This window comes from Necator americanus, chromosome III, assembly GCF_031761385.1.
Source record: "Necator americanus strain Aroian chromosome III, whole genome shotgun sequence".
Lineage (NCBI taxonomy): Eukaryota > Metazoa > Nematoda > Chromadorea > Rhabditida > Ancylostomatidae > Necator > Necator americanus.
The window spans coordinates 12,652,612-12,670,274 of NC_087373.1; the positions used below are offsets into that span (position 1 = coordinate 12,652,612).

General features: G+C 41.9%; 1 protein-coding gene across 1 annotated transcript; it reads left to right on the forward strand.

Annotated features, from left to right (window-relative positions):
- Positions 1–547: 547 nt before the first annotated feature.
- RB195_009386 (uncharacterized protein) lies at positions 548–16,919 on the forward strand (the record flags this gene model as incomplete). Its single annotated transcript, XM_064189924.1, has 23 exons — positions 548–569; positions 652–725; positions 785–847; positions 1,001–1,115; positions 2,164–2,212; positions 2,269–2,355; positions 2,421–2,523; positions 3,407–3,478; positions 3,532–3,627; positions 3,684–3,755; positions 4,786–4,880; positions 8,196–8,267; positions 8,779–8,884; positions 10,819–10,934; positions 12,029–12,134; positions 13,010–13,141; positions 15,641–15,733; positions 15,801–15,858; positions 15,918–15,995; positions 16,105–16,188; positions 16,405–16,530; positions 16,615–16,676; positions 16,794–16,919. The coding sequence occupies 23 exons, from the start codon at positions 548–550 to the stop codon at positions 16,917–16,919; spliced, it is 2,007 nt and encodes a 668-aa protein (XP_064047507.1).
- Positions 16,920–17,663: the final 744 nt, after the last annotated feature.

Here is a 17,663-nt window from a genome sequence, read left to right on the forward strand (position 1 = left end):
ATATTATGCGTCCAAGTTGAGTGATTAAACTATACATCACAGGTGAGATGACAAAAGTGGTTGAAAGTGAGACTATAGAGTGACTAATTACTACTACAAGTGAAATTATGGAAAAATAATTGAAAATATTGGCCGAAATTAAATATTGGCTTGGAGTTTTTTGACTGACACATACACGTGACAGAATGAGCTCTTCATTACATATAGTCAGGTCAAAACGACATGAAAGACGGTGCAGTTGCGTAAGCGATTGCGTTCGACGCGGCGATAGCGGTTGGAATCGAGATGGGACCATCGCGAGCTGCAAGAATGAACTGTGATAGCAGGGATCAACTCCTGACCGCTATGCTCCACCGCACCGCTTCGGACTCAACCGCGCATGCAGCAGCACTGTGCTTCATGTCGTTTTGACTGTATCATAGCATGATAAGCAAAAGATCCCTCAGTAAACATCAACAACTATGTTTAGATGTGCTCACCAACCAACTGAGATGACTGGTTTATTCTTATTGTTCGGTCGTTACTAGGCGGTCCATTGACCTGTACAATGTCAGGCGATATATATCCGAGTAAGCTGTCTTCTTCCACTTCCTCGAATTAAGGAAATCCCAGCGCCTAAGTTGTCTCAAGAGCAAATCGCTTCAATCCTAGGATCAAATGAAAAACCATTAGGAATCCAAGACGGTCGTGGTTCACTGGAGGACAGCGATTCGAGTGGAACATTGGTATTTTTGCTAATGAGACATAATTCTACAATAAGTGCATAGAATTTTTTTTCTTTTAGAGTCTTCATACTCCACAAGCAAAGAGCGTCTCCGCAAAACTAGCATGTGATAGTCCTACAAAGGTTAGTCAAATGTACAAAGCACCATCGCGCCATCCATAATCCAGATCCGATCTTTGTTTCCTCCGTTTCCTTGCTCAAAAGGGTAGAGAGTAATTAGAGTGTAATTAGCAGAGTGTAATTCCCAGCGATGGAATACACATGCGAAAATTTCAGGAAGGAAAAAGATTAATATGGAGGGACATATATGCAGAAATCCCACCACAAAGCACATTTCTTGGGTTTCATCGGAACGATCTTGGGAGTTCGACCAGGGTGGTCCTCGATCAAGGTAAGGCTAGCTTGAAAGTGCGAAAAGGAGGAATTTTGTAGCGATAGCATCGCGAATAATTATGGGTGTCGATTGGAGGACTAGGACGTGAAAAGTTTTTCCGTAGTCTGGTACTTGAGAGGATTTTTCCAGAAGTACAATTATGGGCCTATAGTTGGGTCAAAACGACATGAAGCACGGACAGTTGCGTGAGCGGTTGCGCTCGAAGCGTGGACCTTTGGCTGCCCGTAAAGTTCAGAGGCGCGCGTTCGTGCGGTTTGGTGGCTCTGCGGTTTTGGTGGTTATTGATCGCACTGTTGTTGTGAATAATCAATAACCACCAAAACTGTAAAGCGGCCAAACCGCGCCCCCGCGCGACTCTGAACTCTGCGGGTAGCCTTAGCGTTGGGGATCGTGTAAGGATCCTCGCTACCGCCACCCATCTCTGCAGATCGCCATGGTCCTACCTCGATTTCAAACTGTGGCATGTCAGAACCAGGATAAATTGGGGGATAGACTATGAATAACTTTTCCAAATTAAAATCTTAACCAATCCAATCATTTCTTCTCATTTCACGTGTATTTCTATCCTCCCAAACAAGTATGGAGCGAACTTCTCGATCAAAGAAGAATGAAAGGGTACTAAGGTGATTTCGAACCATCGATCGCGCAGTGATAGGCGAAACTCTTATCCACTGCGTTAGATGCGCTTTTTCCCGAGATGAATTGAAGATAAAGAAATTAGTGTCCCTGATTTCCAGGTGAAAAACAACAGATTCTGACCTTCCACACTACAGAGTGAGGTCTATATTGCTCGTAATCTCCTCCATCGTAAAGAACTGTGGCAGTACATATGATTATCGAACATGACTTATTTTCTTAGTAGTTCTAGTGAATCCAATTCTAGTTTAAGTTCTATTGTTTTTCAATAGTTCAACACGAGAGTTTAAGTTAGGACATGACATGTTGGCATTTTCGTTCTTAATTTGCGAATTCATTAGCTCTTCTAATAACGTAGTTTCCATACCACAGACAACCTTATTTGGTGGAGTAGTTGTGTCTGTTTCAGTTTCTGGATTTGCTGAACCTGGGCAAGTAACATTTATAATGGGACCAAGGTGAAAGAAAGTTTTTTTTTTCATTTCGCCCTTATTTTTTCAGACTTTCGTTTCAGTGGAGCAGGAAAATCAACTCTTCTTAACATTCTTACGCAAAAGAAAATGCGTGGAATGCGTATCTACGGTGAAGTTGCTATAAATAAGTGCGCAGACATTTAGATCTTAAAATAGCTAAAAAAAATAGTACATTGTAATTGGACTGTTGAAGCTTCCTCCTTGAAATTGGAGATATTAAAAGATACAGTGCATATGTGCAGCAGGATGACCTATTCATTTCTGACGTGACCGTTCAGGAGCATTTGATGTTTGCGGTACTGGTAACGATCTATTTGAAGGCGATGTATCACGAAATTAACATGATACGTAAACCCCAGGAAAAATGTAGAGTTCGTGCTGTACGTTATGGAAACGAGGGTTGCCCCGTTCATCTTCCCTTGCTAGGCGCGAAAAAACGGCGTGAAAGACGGCGCCCTTTCGCTGTGAAACCAGTTGCAACGCGCCACCCAAAATGCACGCGCCACATCCACGTGCGAGCGTCATCATCAATGAAGTCTCTTCACTAATCAAGTAAAACCCATGAAAAGGTTCTTAGCGGAACGTAACGTGTTCCTAGAAGCGCGTTCTAAATTACCTCATACGAACTAAACCGATTCCCACGCCATTTTTTCTATTAAATGTCGCGCAGTTGAAGCAGCTCTCGACCCACGCAAGGAGAAAGCCTTACCTCTAATAAATAAACTGGGCTCCGCTCATCTCCCATCGGGAGCATTCTCGAGAGGCTCGAGAATGCTCCCGATGGGAGATGAGCGACAGGCTAGCGATGCGGTCCTTGGTGTCGTCGTCCCGAGCGTCCTTGATCGGTGCTTGGTCTGCAGGTATCCAGTGGCTAGGGTGCTCTCCGTGTGCTCCAGGCATGGGCTCTTATGAGCCCAGCCGCGAGACTGCTCCGCCTTCCGTGATAGATAGCTCCGCCCCTAAAGGGAATGTTACAGTATCGATCAACTTGCGATAGAGCGCATTATACACATCACTTACATTTTATACAATGACTAGGAAATATTGAACGGGGCAACGATCGTTTCCGCGATCGACAACGAGAAAACTCCGTTTTCTCCGGGATTTTCGGACCACGTCAATTTCGTGATACGTTGATTTTAGTGCAGAACATATTTTTAAAACGGTCTCTTGACGCAGGCCCGCCTACGATTGCCTTCAATTATGTCAGAAGCCATGCGTAAGGAGATAGTAGAAGACATCATCACAGAAGTAGGCTATTCAACAGTACACTGTATGAACATGTTGTCGATCTGCGCTTTTAGATGGGGCTAGCGAGTTGTCGAAACACAAAAATTGGTAGCGATTCCACAAAGAGCATTTCGAAGGGCGAAAAAAAGCGATTATCATTTGCTTCAGAGGTATGGGAGAAATCTTTTCGCTTTCTCCTCTAACGAATGATAAGCAGTGCTTTCAGATTTTAACCAATCCATCAATCCTATTTTGCGATGAGCCAACATCTGGACTTGACTCGTTCATGGCTCTGCAGGTGATCTTCATAGTCCCGCAATACTAGCGAAAGAAGTTGTAGAATTCTCAATCTACGATTTGCAACGAGCCTCGGCATGGTGATGTCTCAGTATTTGGTTTCTTTGATAGGAGCGGACACGAGGTTGTCATTATCCTTTATCCATGGCTAGCCTTGCGGCAATATCGCCTTTTTCAGAGTCTGAAAGGGTGAAGTCGAGCGTGATTTATCCGATCAAACAAACTATATGCCCAACAAAGAAAGTTCTAAGTTTACTGTTCGGTCCCCTAGCTACAGGTTGAAGAGAACATCGTACCTTGGGATCAAATGACTAGCCTGCTACGGCTAGATATCTGTGGTGAGGTGACCAGCGCAATCGAATATCAGCCTTAAACCTGAAGCGAGTTCGCGCTTAAGGCAGAGACAATCGCTCTTCGCTACTCTCTTCTACCTGTACGTAGGAGACAAAACAGTAAACTTAGGACTTTCTTTTTTTGATTTTGGCATTTGATCGGATAAGTCACGTTCGATTCCACCCTTTCACGCTCTCAAGAAGGCGATATTGCCGAAACGTGAACCACGAATAATGGATAATGACAACCTCTGCCCGGCTGAGTTAAAGAAACTAGAGCTGTAGAATATTTAGGAAGGCTTCGTATTCCGAGTTTCACAATGGATCTTCCTATCTTATGTTTCCTGCTTTTTTTTGCGCTTATTAAGGTCTTTTTGGTTCATGCTTCTTCGACAGTTTCAGCAACCCGTTCAATGTTTAAAAAAAATCAATGTTTTCAAGACTCGACGTTGACCACTTGAGACTACACTTTAACGACCTGAAAAGATAAGACCCAATAAAATTGAAAAAAAAATCGGGATGCGACTGTCTTGTAGAGCGAAAAATTCCATATCAAAAGATGTGGATCTGCGAATGTTTTCTATTTCGAAGTATGTTTTGAAGTTTGGAAAAAAAAAGCGGCATGAGATATTTCTTAACCCAATACTGAGCCTAGATTCGAGCATTTCTATACTATCCCTATATTACCACGATTTTAAGGTTGCCGCTGCTCTGAAGTTGTTAGCATCCAGAGGCAAGACCGTCATCACTACGATACATCAGCCTTCTAGCCAGGTTTATGAACTCGCTGACAGGTATTCATTTAACAAACAAAATACTCTAACATACCTTTTTGTGGAATCTAAAGCAGCTCATCACAAAATTGACGGTAACTCGATCGATTTGAAGCAAGAGCGGAAAATACTAACACTCTTTATTACTGCTAACGTTTCGGCGTCGTCGCCTTCCTCGTCAGAGCGTGAAAAGTCAGAACATTTGTACCATAGCTTCTCAGAACAAATCATCCCATAAGATGTTATATCCGAAACCAAAAACCAAAGGAGCTCAAATCGTTGCACGTACCAAAGTAGCCGTAATCGACAAATTTATTTATTTATTTATTTATTTATTTATTATGCTCAAAGGCGTGCCCAGAGTAAGAGGCAAGGAATGAATACAAATAAACAATAGAAAATACAGCAACGAAAAGAGTAGAATGAGAATAAGCAGGGATACGTCACGCGAACAGTAAAGCAGGGGACAATTTAGTAATTTCAAAAAGCACATAAACTCGACAGGGTGGGGATTAAGACTCTTGGAAAATAAGAAAGTACATATAGCCTATAAAAATTAGTTGGCTTCCAATCATATCAGCGAGCAAGATGCCCTCATGAAATTAATAGGTACAACACCGGCAGTTCAGCAAGCGGGTATACTGGCTCACCCCGCTCAACCGGTGAGTAGAAAAGGAAACACTAATATTATAAGCTAGATAAAGAAGTAAAGGGGAATAACAACAGTGCAGAGAAGGTTCAAACTAAAGATCAAAGGAACTGCGCATTAGAACGCATTAGACTGATCCCTGCTAGGAAAGCAGAAGCAAATAGAAGAAAGCTAAAAGTTGAAAAGAAGAACCAATCAAGATACCAGTTAAGTAAATAATAAAACAAGATACAACACCGAAGACGAAACAAAGGCACCGAAAGGTCAAATATAGACGAAATCGAAGGAAAGACTAGAAAATCGAAAGCAGGGAGTAGGCGATCTTGCTTAGGATGCCATACGAACTGACATTGTTGCTGAGGAAGATGAGGAGATGAAATGTCCATCGGGAGAAGCTGAAAGAGTAAGCTGGAAACTAGGGAATTTCGAGGTTGTTGTAGTTGTAAATTGTAGTTATTATGCCAATATTCAAGAAAGACAGAACTTTTGCACTTTTGAAATTAACGGTATTAAAGTTTCTCCAAATAATAAATAGGAGAAGGAGTTTATATCACGGTTGTGAGTGTCATCATCCTCAATCCGCTTGGTGATCCAAAAAAAACAGAAACAACCTCGTTTGCACCGGACGCGCCTACGATGCTGCTTCTTGCGCGATAGAATGCAAACTCCGACGTCGTCCAAAGTCGCAATCCTACTAGTATAACTGAAGTAAGAAGTAGAAGTAACTTGCATAATCAGAGACGCGTTACAAACTCCCATCTTCTACCCTAGCATTAGGTTGACACAAAAGTAGAGCGTTTTTCAAACCTAAACTAAAAAAACAGTTTAGCTTTTATGTTATTAACCAGTTATTTGAAAAAATGTTTCTTTATCTAAAAGGCAATGTTTTTGGTTTTTTATGCTTATTTAATTTTCGTTAATTTTTGGATCAATATTGTAAGCTGTGTGGTTAGGGGCGGTAGCACGTTGGTCGCAACGAATCCTGTTTGAATTTCCCAGAAGACCAAATTCATCCTAATGGACTATCTGCTCGCCTAAAGATCTCAACATAACCAATTTTGTGATGTGCTTCCTCAAATTTTCTTTGACTCGTGCACTCTGATGTCGGATGTCATGCACTCGTCCGAAGAAAACTTAATACAGATCTTCATAAGTCGACACAGGTAGTGAGAATTGTGCAGCGCACTCTGCTAATGCTGGTTCTTATTTTTAAATTCCCAACAGATATATTCTATTACAAAGTAATTTTGGGCTCTAACACAACTTCGTAGTTTTTATCTACTAAAAAAATTATTGATTTTATTACAACTACTATAAAAAGCATCTATTAATGTACACATTCTTTGTCACTGTTTACAACACCCTCCAGACGCTGTCTCAACAAAAAAAAATCCCTCCGCGCCCATCAAAACGTCCATTTTGAATTCAGCAAACAATTTCTAAGCGGTAATATCGCCTAAAACACGTCTCTTCGTACACGGCGCTTAGCCTTGACGAAATGCGAACGAGAGTAGATGACGAAAGCTATGATTCTTGTTTTCGCTCAGAGTTTCCACTTTAAATTAGGTTATGTTATTTGGGGTTGGGTTATTCAGTGAAAATACTACACCAGTCCCGTAGAAAAGAGAATCTCTTTGACAAATAAAGTTCCATTTAATTTCTGACAAAAGCGAAAATGAAAAATCTATGAACTTAGTTCTGCTCTCTTGTTTTGGGAACGAGATTTTGATGAAACATTATTTATGATCGAAGTTTTTGATACTATGCTTATCCCATTCAACTCTTACTCTGCCTTTGTCGAGCTTCAATATCATTTTAACTACACTACGAAAAAAATTCAAACAGCTAAACAAACTGTGTGGTCTCACCGAGTACTGGAGACCATTGCCTTTTCATAGGTTTTCACTCAAGGTGAATGAGATCTACATACTCTGTAGTATGCTCAAGTATTGGTGGTGAAGAAACTGCAGTTACGTGTAAAAGTGTCTACGAACTTATGTCATATGTGTTTTTCGGTGCAAATCTCTTCTTCCACAATTCCGCCAGGAACACTTGAAGACATCACCCCACGATTCTGGAGTGGTATGGGTTTCAGGCGGGTAATGCCCATAGTGGGTCGTAGATTGTGGGGAGAGTGATTCCATTCATCTCTCCCTGTATCAGTGTGATAGGACGACGAAACGCCGTTTCTTATGATGTTCTTTATTGCATCGCTTGGGCCATCACGCCTGCGATTGGCCGAAAACCCATTCGGACGAATCGCAGGCGGGGGCGGGGCGCAAAGGTTGGGCAATACAGCAGAAGCCGTCGTAAGAAACAGTTCCGGGATCGTCCTTTCACACTGATACAGGGAGAGATGAACGGAATCACCCTCTCCCCCCAATCTACGACCCCGTATAGGCATTACCCGCCTGAAACCCGTACCACTCCTGATTCGTGGGGTGATGCCTTTAAAAACGACTAAACAATTTCAAAAAAATTTCCTCCAACCCAACGAGGAGGAAATCATGCGACAAATCTGTAATATTATTTCAAAATCGAAAACCTGCTTGCAGCTGATTTGACGTCGAGAACTTGTGAATTCCAGAACCGTAACAGTATTTGTTTCTAACGCACCTCTTCCGAGATTGCTGCATTGCAGCTGAAACCATTTTATTGTGCTTGGAAACCATAAAGATGTTATTGAGGTTAATTCTAATGTCACAAGGTCAAGTAGCTTATCAAGGAGTTGCTGCCGAAGTTGGAGAATTTTTCACAAAGTAAGTCCACAACTTCCGTTTTCATCCGTTCTCTGTTTAGTAACATTACAGAAGCCTTAAAACAAATTTGCTGATTAACACTATATGTCAAAAACAACACGAATTCGAAGTAGTTTATAGCACTTTGACTGAGAAGCAACACAAACAAACAGAAAAGATGACACATAAAGATTGATAGTTGATTTTTTGAAGAGAAGGTAACATTACTGATGTCTTTATATTGAATTTGAAATGAATCAACTAAGATTAGTGTGTCATAAGTGACGTATAATTGTAAGAGAAACGGTCGCGATAATAAACAGATATAGTAAAGTCACGAATAAAAGAATAGAAGGATAAAGTCTTTCCACCCTATCAATCCACTCGGGATACGCCAACGCGTTCGCCTGCAATTCGTAATCGTTGGGGTTTTTGTTGTGGGACGTGTATTGGCATATAGACTTCAGCTTTGGCATGTAGTGCGTTGAGTTTCTCGCTTCTTCTTCAGCTCTTGTGAATGGTTTTTTTGCAGATGCTCATATCCTCGCCCTATATACACAAGCTTACCCGATCACTTCATGAAGATTTTGTCCAGAAACGAGAATGAAACAGATCAAGATTACTATAAGAGAGCTGAGGTTATTTGATCAATTTTTTTTATATCTTAGCCACCACGAGAATCCTAGATTAAACAAAGAAAAGGTAGTTCGATCACCTTGATCCCTTTGTTCTCTGAGCTGGTCGAGTTGACGCTAGTAATTTTCCCATCTGTCCTGATCTCGGGACAGAGTCGCTAAGTGGTTCCTCCATTCGCGTGATACATATTAGCATCATAATTTTCCTTGAAGGACTTCGTGAAGACATCTGACCATCGGGTCGGCGGTCTTCCTGTAAAGTGTGGATAAAGGATAAAATGTTTGGCTTTAATCATCTCGCTTGGAATGCGCCACCACATTTACTTCAATTCAGAATCGTTTAAGGTTTACGAACGTGTAGTTGGCCTATACAATGACTTGCGGGGGCTAGCCGATGTGTCAAGTCAGTGTTTTTATCCTCCAGACATGTCTGGTACCAATTTATCGACCCCGAGGGGATGAAGGGTTTGGTGAGCACTAGTGCGGAATCGAACCTCCGATCGATAAGAACGCGGAACCTCTTACGGACTGCGCTACCTTACCCCTGTGTGGTTCTTCCTGCAGTGCGCTTAATATCGCGGGGAGCCCAGGAAGCTTGGTCAAAGCGCATCATGTGTCCGGCTCACCTTATTCTACTTTCCTTGGCAAAGGCGGCGGCTTTTGTAATCTTCGATCGCTGACGTAGGAAAGAACTTCAAACCCCGTCCCTCACTTGCGTGAAGCGGGATACTCCTAGCAATCTTTCTCTAACTCTTTCGAGCGTTCAATGACGCTCACCACATTTTCTTCCTGCTTGCGAAGTGTCCAGGTTTTTCAAGTCTGGAAGCACGGAAAACAGAAAGCACGGAGTCGGAGGTGTTCTTTATCTTCTACATCCTCGATGCTGTTATGCGCTCTCCAAGCCGCTCGTTTCCTCCTGCTCAGCTCGGGGGTTAGATCGTTGTTCATGTTCGTTTCCCGACCCTGATAAAGAAGCTGATCATTCCGATATGTTCGTTCCGTTGCACGTAGATGAGGCATCCGAGACAAATCCGTTTCACATGAACATCATATTTTGAGATTCAGACTGGTGTATCCACATCTTTCGCTGAATTCGGCCAGCATACGTTCCGCTTTGCTGACATTAGATGTTATTAGAACAACGTCATCAGCAAAGTCACAGATGGTGCAGCTGGCAAACATCAACTTCCACTCAAACGTCGTCCCATTTCAGCCTTCGCATTGCATTCTCGAGAGGGTCCGTAAATTTTTTAGCTGAAGTGGTGTCATCCTGTCGAACCCCTCCCTTTACGTTGATGATGATATTCTTGTAGAATGACAAAATTCCGGTCGTGAAATTACTGTACAACTCTCAGCGGCTCTGCGGTTTTGGTGGTTATTGGGCGCACTGTTGTGAATAACTACTAAAACCGCAGAGCCGCCAATCCGCGCGCCCGCGCTGCTCCGAACTTTGCATGCAGACCAAGGTTTCTATGATCGCTTCCGTCTCCACGGAGTCGAAACCCTTCTTCAAGTCGAAGAACGTGAGATAGAGCAGCACCTTGTACTCTAGCAATACCTTAACGAGTTCCGAAGCAGTATGAATGTGGTCAGTCGTGGTGGATCTCTTTCGAAACCCCGCTTGCTCCCATGGCTGTCCTTTATTTAATACTTTTTCAACCCTATTAAGGGTTACTCTTGTAACGAGCTTGTGGATCACGGGTAATGAGCAGATTGGGCGATATTTGTCGATGTCATGTGGATCTTCCATCTTATACAACAGCATTTTTTTGCTGGTCTTCCACTGTTTGAAAACCTTCCATTCCGAAAGGTAACGTGTAAAGAGCGTCACCAGGGTGTACCGTCAATTAATATTTTACGCATATCACAGTAAGGGCATTTAATGTGAACTAAATAGTAAACTAGTCAATGTAATCCAAATGTGGACCATATTTTAGACTATTATCGAAGCTTTCGAAATATCTGATGCAGCCAAACATGCGCATTATGTGACGCATGTTATGACTTCCTCCAGTAGAAGAAGAATCAAGTATAATTCTGGAGTGGGAAAAGGGTGAGCTTTGAAGTATTTATCTCTGTTAGGCAAAACTCAACAGAGTGGTTGTGCGCACTGAGCGCACTTTTTGGAGGCTTCCATACCAGAATTCCAGTTTTTTCGTGGAAAGAAAACTAAAATAGTGGAGCGGGTGCGGCGCAGTCGATTGGAGGTCCGTTGTAGTCACACGGTCGAGGGTTCGAAACTGCCCTAGTGCAAACCAAGCCTTTCATCCCTCCGGGGTAGAGAAATTGGTACCAGACTTGTCTCGGAGGATAAAAACACTGACTTGATCATCAGCTGGCCCCCGCAAGTCATTGTATAGGCCAACACGCGTTCCAAAACCTCATCGATTACGAATTCCAGTAAAACGCGTTGGCGCATCCCAAGTGGATTGATACGCCAGTGACTTTATCCTTTATCTAAACTAAAATACTAGCATGGGAGCTTTCAAAAGGCTTTCAAAAAGCTTAATTTTTTACATTAACGATTGAATCATAACATTTTGAGATACACTTCTTAATAGCTTAATAGCTTTGTAATTGCATTTGTTTTGTTTTGTTTTGTTTGTCTCTACATTTATACCTGAAGGTTTCTTAGGATTATTTTGTGTCAACCATTTCTTCCCATCTACCATAACCGAAAAAATATTTGCAAAAACGGTGTAAACGTATTTAAAGTTGGACGGTTTTCACGCAGGTTGCCGCTTCTGTCATATTTCTCATATGTGATACATACATATACACTGTCTGGGATACTCCGTATAAATGGTGTCAAAAGGACAATGCCTCTGTGGTATCAACCCGCTCAGAATGCGCCAAGGCGTTTACTTCAATTCAGAATTGTTGTGAATTGAATTTATGAACCTTGGTTGGGCTATGCAAGGGTCTGCGGGGGCCAATCGATATATCGAGCTATCCTCTCTGTCAAGTTTTCACTAACTTATCGACCTCAGAAGAATGAAAGGTTTGGTCAGCACTAGAGCTGTTTCAAACCATTGATCGATCACACAGCCACTGAGGAACTCTAACCAACAGCGCTACACCCTCTCCATACTTTATGAATACATAGAATAAATCCATGTATTAAATATAAACAATATATGAGTCCAGGTATGCTGTATCTTGGTTCGTTCAAACGTGGTGGTTATTCGTGCGATCATTCCGCTCCATAATTAGAAATCCTATCGTACTTCGTGTTCGACTTATCCATATATGCGTACGCTTGTTATATTTATTTACTTCTCATTATAGATGGCAGTTTAGCACCATACTCAAAATCTCATCTGTCAGCGAAGTGTTCACATAGATTCGGCTAGAAATGAATGGTTATATGACGACGCGACGCATCCTCCGTGGGGGTGTACACTGAGCCCCTTGGTTTTAATAGTTTTTCGTTCTTTTTTGTATAAAGGTGTATGAATAGGATTATGTGGTATTGATAGGATAATTTCCCATTAGTTTGATAGTACATTTTGTTCCTTGAAGACATTTAGGAGTTTAACTTGTGCACGGTTTTCACCTTCCGTGATCGTACTTCTAAGAAAATTCTTTCTCGTTAGTTCAGTAGTTTCTCCTGACTCCTCAGAAACATCAGTTTTCAGGTACTGAATTTCTGCGCAACTTTTTCTTTAATCGTGTATGGTTAGCCTTTTCTACTACGCATTTTGGAATTTCTCTGTGATTCGGATTGCATTAAACGCTGATCATGCACAACTGCACAAGAAAATGGGACAGAAATCAAATTCCTACAAAGTAGAAATCTAAAAGACTCCTTTAGACCAACAATAGCGGTGAAGCTACTGAAAGAAGGTTTTGTTGAGATTACTTAAGCCCATTCAAACACTATTAAAAGAGAAAAGCATTGATAAACTATGAGAAAAAGCCAGAAAAATGTTTATGGAGTTTTCTGTATACCGTAAAAGGAGCCCTGTACATACATACATCGAGGACGCGCCACATAGTCAAATAACCACGCGTTGAAATGCTGACTGAGGAGCTTTGAGCTAGATGTTGACTGTTTTTTTTTGGACTTTTCACCCGTATTTTAAAAACCTTTAATTTTTCGGAATGAAAGCCTGTATTCTATTTTAGGCTATCTCTATGATACTTGGTTGCATATATTTTGATAGCCGTCTCACCGAAAGCACCCTGATGAATTACAAAGGGGCTGCATTACGTGCCGGAACCGATATGATATATATGTTCCTATTTCCGTGTATTTTTGTGAGTTCCATAAAATTCCAGTTCACATCTGATGCCGTATAGATGAGAAGAGTATGGATTAATACGCGTCGAACTTAAAGTCGTTTTCTGAAACGTACTTGCTTTTTTTAACCCTCTCTATTTTTTTTCCTGTTCTCTTTCACCCCTACCTCTTTCTTCCGACTTAACTTAAAGGCACTCCACGAATCTGGGGTGGTACGGATTTCCTGTGAAGTATTCGCATACGGGATGGGAGACTATGGAGAGGGGGGTGATTCCGTCCATTTCTTCCTAATTGCCGTAAAAAACGGCCCGCAAGATACGCTACGAGCGTTCCGGCGCACTATTTTCTACGGTGAGTTCGATTGGAGCGCCCCAACCTTGTGCGCGCTCCGCATCTTCCGGTCCGTTTTTTACGGGAATTAGGAAGAATTGGACGGAATCACTCTCCTCCTCCTACCCCCCCCCCGTGGGGTGACGCCTTCAAACGGCGGGCTGATGTTAGACCTGACGCAGCCATCTGCATTGCATATCCAAGCCAATCCTGTTTAACCTTCGGCTAAAGGTCGCGTAAAATCTATCTCCGTCACTATTCTATAATCTGCAAAACTATACGTCTCGACTGAACTGAGAACCTTATACATTACCCGTAGCACTGTTATTTCTCGGCAATTCGTGTTCCGTTCCGTTCTGTTATTTAATTCCGTATTTCGACGGAGTTTCTTGTAGAGAGGAGTCATCTGTCTCCACAATTCATGTATCCTTTCGTCGATCCACATTGGACGGATGATCTTCGTCAGTTCACGGATACCAGAAAGAGGAAGAGATCAGCATTTCCGCGCTAACCGTTATCTCCGCTAGACTTTCCATTATTTATTTTTTGGCTGCTTGCTCATTCAGCAAGTTGCTAAAATGTTCGCTCCAGATAAGCAGGGTTGCCTCTTCAACAACGACTCCGCTGGCAGTGTTATGGGAAGGTGAACCCCTCTTCATCTTACCGCTGTGCTCCCTTAACAGAGTACAGGCTTCTCTCGGGTTCTTGTCCTCTCACGCCTTTTCATACTCCATCGCTCTTGATGTCCGTCTTCCCACGATCACGTTTTCACAATTTCAACTGGCGACGCAACCTCTTTCTCAGACGCTGAAGGCGGATGCGGATGAAGTCACCAGTAGTGCGAGCTACACATACAGAACTATACGTGGAACTTGTCTTCGTAGAAGTAAAGTCAAACTTCGCTTTGAAAATCGAAAGCGTTTTCGTTGCAGCGCACTGAGCGCGTCTAGTGAAACAGTCACTGTCCTCCACTCTCTTCTGGGCCGTAATCCATTATTTATCGACACTCGTCGGGAGAACTTCATCTTGGACTCATCGTCTTTCAAACCTGCTATGTCGAGGTTTGATGTTGAACTCCAAGATTCCTTTTCTAGAACCGTATTATCAAGGAATAGAAGAACTGGGCAGTTATCGGAACGCGGCAGCTCTAGATTTTCTGATGTCTGACAAAGAAAAGTTCCTCGTAGGAACGTAATCGAGCTGAAGCTTAAGACTCCACATCTTTCGCTTTCGCTGCTCATATAGTGTTAAAAGGGTGGTCCCTTGCCACGAAAGCTGATGGCATCGATGATTTTTCCTAAAGATGAATGCAATATTGAATTTCGAGTGCTCTCAGTGACTACCAGACGACTTCCGTTATCCGATGTTTCCTTCTTGACATAAGCCCAGCGGATTGTTGTTCAAGGTCCATCTTTGGACTTGCATCAATTCCAAAGACTACCGCCGGTTACATTTCACGTTCTATGATAAACCGAATACGTTGGTATCTTTGACATCAACGTATTCGATTCATCATAGAACGCGAAATTGTTGTAGTTCTCCGCGGTTTCCGCAAGTACGTGAGCACTTACGATTTGACTTGACTCAATTTCCTCTACCAGGTTGTAGTCATTCCTAACATCGCGCAGCCTCCTACTTTCCTTTCATCAGCATTGTCGGAGTAGATTGCGTAATTGTCGATACTGATTATGGGGCAATTTTTCCTGCAATGCAGCAAGCGGTATATACAGATGACGCAGTAGTCTGGACATAGCGGAGTTCTTCTGGACATTCTTGGAGTTCATTTGACAGCGGCCAGCATTCCAAAGCTATGAAACGGATGCTCCTTGTCAAATCTTTCATGTTTCTCTCAGGCATTTGACGTATGAGGAAATAGGGTCCGGCAGGGTGTCTGAGAGCAGCATTTTTCTGCAATCTTTAAGAAGCATCCACCACATAAGGGTACACGTTATATAGCACTACTAAAGCGCTTTGGTAGTTACACTACTAACGCGCGTACCCAGACGCCCGAATGCATTGAGAGAAAGCAGGGCCACGACATGCAGGTAACAATCAGACATGTATAGGCGCATCCCTCCCCCTTTCTTCCACACTCGGTTTCCATCCTGTTTTTTCCAGTTGAGCTGAAATAGAGGCAACCTTCGACCTAATAAAGGACACTAAAGTATGAGTTGGATCTATTGTAGGTTTTCGTAGCCGAACTACCCGTTGTAATCCGAGAATATCAATCCAATATTTATTCTCCAAGCGCTTATTTTATTGCAACTAATGCTGCAGATGTAAGACCTCATAGACTTCATGACAATGAAACTATAATGTGCCCAAGATCAATATGAAGGATTTCAGGCTATTCAGTACATTGTTTTTCCCACAGCGTACTCTATAATTCTCTATTCACTTGCTGGTGCGATGTTCTAAATCAGCCCGATCTTATTGCAAGCAACGTTATCACAATCCTTTTAGGGTATTCCCGTTCATTCCAACAATACCTTGAGTTTAACTTCGTAAATATAATTGTGGCCACTCTTTCCGCATCTTTGGGTACGTGCTTCTTTCGCATAGGACCGAATATTCAATAGAACTCCTAGAATCGTTCCAGTCTTTTCAAGTAAGTCATTCCTCTCAATCTTCAAGAAACACTCTATTCTAGGATATGCTGCTGCTTGTATATGTGGGTCAAAATCGATTGCTGTCACTTACGTTCCTATAGTTGTCAGTCCACTTTTTGTATTTGGTGGGTAGTTTAAAATCGTAGCCTTACAAATTTGGGGAACTGTACTACTGTACAGCGTAGTACTTCCTCTGTAATTTTGGAAAATATGGTGCAGAACAGTAAGTATAGAAGTTATCGCACGTAAAGAAAATCTGGATGAATCAAAAACTTTAGAGTTTAAATATCGAAAAAAAGACTTCACCTCTGAACATATAACAGATTATCGGAATATTTTAGCGGGTCTCTATATCGATCTGAGGACTATTCCTTTTTATTTTCAAATATTCCCTCACATTTCCTGGTTCAAATATGCTTATGAAGCACACCTTATTGTTCTACTAACTCCTATTGAGGAAATTGAAGGTGCGATGATTTTTTTACGTCTTTGTGCCTTAACACTCATTTCACAAGACGACTGGTTGCTTCTTCATATATCACCATTCCTAGGTTGCCAAACGAATAAGACTTACGACTCTACGTCTATATGTTCGTCGAACAACGGCCGTGATGTAAGAAGTTCCAAAGATTTAATTTGTACATTCGTTAATATTTTAGAAGGATTTTCAGCATATTTCATACATATGTGCGTCAAAAAGATATAGTGTTGATTACAAATTTTATTTTAGCTTCTGAGATCCCTCGGCTTCTATCCGGATTATTATTGGGTGAACGTAGTTATTCTGATGATGATGATAGTATTTATACGTGGTTTAGCTTTACTTGCATTCATAATTAGAGTCAGAAGAAGTTAATCAAGGTTAAACGGAGAGTTGTATCTCAAGTGACTAGTTTAAGAATAATAGAACATTCCTTGTGATTTACAATTAACTTCCATTAATGTCTAATTTTCCATCATTTTGTGATTAATTCAACTGTAATAGACTGAATAAATTGTTTTAAGTTGTTCGAGTAAATATTGAGGCTGAAGGAAGAGAAGTGTGATTCCTATACATTAAACGCTTCAGAAACATTCACGTAAGAATACGTCCATGCCTGTAACACACATATTTTATGCGTTGTTTGTTATGCAGCCTTTGTGATTGCAGAAAAGACCGGAGAAATTTGCTGATTGATAATTATCACTAACGGCTATATGCGGATCCAAAAACGTTGATAAACTTGACAAAGGATAAAGGATAAAGTTTCTGGCGTTAATCAATCCGCTCGGAGTGCGCCCCCACGTTCACTTCAATTCAGAATCGTTTGAGGTTTACGAACGTTTAACTAGCCCGTACAATGACTTGCGGGGGCCACCCGATGGTCAAGTCAGTATTTTATCCTCCCAGACCAGTCTGGTACCAATTTATCGACCCCGGAGGGATGAAAGGCTTGGTTTGCACTAGGGCGGAACCTCTAACCGACTGCGTTACGCCCGCGCTAAAGTTGATATCCAAATTCAATACTTCCGAAGCAAATCCATCCATCACGTAGCGCTGCGACTACTCGGCTGTGATTTTTCTAGTGAGGAGGATACGTGCTGGGATAATAGGATAACA